The sequence below is a fragment of the Oratosquilla oratoria genome, chromosome 5 (assembly GCF_046742065.1).
Source record: "Oratosquilla oratoria isolate Oo_2021 chromosome 5, ASM4674206v1, whole genome shotgun sequence".
Lineage (NCBI taxonomy): Eukaryota > Metazoa > Arthropoda > Malacostraca > Stomatopoda > Squillidae > Oratosquilla > Oratosquilla oratoria.
The window spans coordinates 76464001-76466056 of NC_134781.1; the positions used below are offsets into that span (position 1 = coordinate 76464001).

At 51.4% G+C, this 2056-nt stretch overlaps 1 protein-coding gene across 1 annotated transcript; it reads left to right on the forward strand.

Annotated features, from left to right (window-relative positions):
- Window positions 1-585: 585 nt before the first annotated feature.
- Window positions 586-1569, forward strand: LOC143025842 (serine/threonine-protein kinase pim-1-like). Its single transcript, XM_076185854.1, has one exon. The coding sequence runs from the start codon at window positions 586-588 to the stop codon at window positions 1567-1569; it is 984 nt and encodes a 327-aa protein (XP_076041969.1).
- Window positions 1570-2056: the final 487 nt, after the last annotated feature.

Consider the following 2056-nt stretch of genomic DNA (forward strand, 5'->3'; position numbering starts at 1 on the left):
ACGCTCCAAGTCCTCGTTCATCTTATCGACCTTCTCTTCTAGTCTTGTCAGTCGGGGGGGGGTTGTGTCCCCCCACCCTCTTTAAATCCCTTGAAAATATTCTCATCACTTTCTACTGTATTGCTCCTATCTATACCTCTAATCTTCACATTCCTATTAGACATGTCGTCATCATCCAGCTCGTCTTGCGGTCGTTTGTCCACCTTTCGGCGGCCCGTCAGGGCCAATTCCTCCACCTCCTCATTACCTTCCATTTCCCCAGTAATCCCTCCCCCTCTCCTCTTTCCTTACTTTCCCACTACCCCACGAGCAATTTCCCCCCACCCTGCAAATACAAAAAGGCACTTCTCTTTGCGTTGGGATCCACAATCTGCACTTTTCTTCAGAACGTTCTTCAAGCCGTCCGTTCGTTGAAAGTGTGTGTGTGTGTGTGTGTGTGTGTGTGTGTGTGTGTGTGTGTGTGTGTGTGTGTGTGTGTGTGTGTGTACGAGCGCTGTGGTGCGACACACACATCTGCGATGCGACGTTGTCTTTGGTCGAGGAGTCATCGGATTCCCTCGGGCTCTAGATAATTTGGGAAAAGAAATGTTAGCCCTCAAGAATTACGACGTCGGACACCTCATCGCCCGAGGAGAATTCGCCAGCGTCTTCGCTGCAACGAGGATCGACGATGGAAAGCCTGTCGCCATCAAGCAGATGCCCCTAACAAGCGTCGTTTCCTGGGGGCGGCGACACGGCAAGACTGTGCCCATGGTGGCAGAATTACTGGAGAGGGTCCAACATGTCCCGGGGGTCATCGAACTCTTCGACTGCGTGACCCAACAAGGCTCCTTCTTTATGGTCATGGAGCTTCCCCCCGGGGCTGTGTCGCTCGCAAGCTACAAGAAGAGCGAGCCTCTCTCCATGGGCGAGATAAGGAGACTCTTCGGCAAGGTCGTCGAGACAGTACACGGCTGTTTCCTTGCCGGAGTCTCGCACAAGGATATCAAGCCAGATAACGTCCTGCTCTTCAGGGACGAGAGCACGGGTGAGCTTGATATCCGCCTCATCGATTTCGGCTGCGGGGAGCTGACAGAACAATATTGGGGAACCTTCACGGGCGGAACTCCTGTCTACTGGCCTCCGGAGTTCGTCACAAGCGGAAGGTTCCTGCACGCGCCGGCAGCAGTGTGGAGCCTTGGGGCGCTCCTGTACCACATGGTGTGCCGGGAAGACCCCTTCGACAACCTGGCTTCTGTCCGGAAAGCCAGCCCGCCCTTCCCCAGCGGCGTCCCCCGCCTGTGCAGAGACATAATCATGCGCTGCTTCGAAAAGGACCCCTGGACCCGACCCTCCTTCCGCGGCATCTTGTCCCACCCGTGGATGGTCGCTGGCCAGCAGCAGCACCAAGTCCTCTGCTTCCGCCTCGAGACGGCCCGAGTCTTCAAGAAGAGCAACCCGAAGCCCAGGAGAGAAGAGGGCCAGGGCCTCTGCCACGTCGTCTCGAGGGCGCTCAGCACCATCAGATGGCCCCGACTCTGCTACGAGGCGTTCTCCAAACTTAACATGCGCTACATGTTTGGAAATTGAAAACAAAATGAATTACAAAAGAATAAACATGAAACTGAAGAAAGAGAAATAAAAAAGGCAAATTTTGCAAAAATGATAAATGAATAAAAAGAATAAACAAAAAATAAAGATATATAAAGAATCTATGAGAAAATGACAAAAAAGCCCCAAAATACAATACTGTACAATGGATAAAACGACAAAAAAGAACCCCACGCACTGGGAAGCAAGAATCCACTGACAAGCAGAGTAAAGCCCTGTCAATTGCGGCCAACCGCTGTTTTTATTAGGCCGATGTTAGGTCGCCTCCACACCTTCCCATGGCTGTGTGTGTGTGTGTGTGTGTGTGTGTGTGTTTGTGTATGTAGTTACCTATTTACCTAGCTGTATTTACCTAGTCGTATCTTACGGAAAGGGGAGCTACGCTCGTGTTGTCCCTATTTGTATCTCGCAGTATCTAGTTTGCTCTTAAATTCGTGAATGATTTTTGCACACACTATTGTTTCGT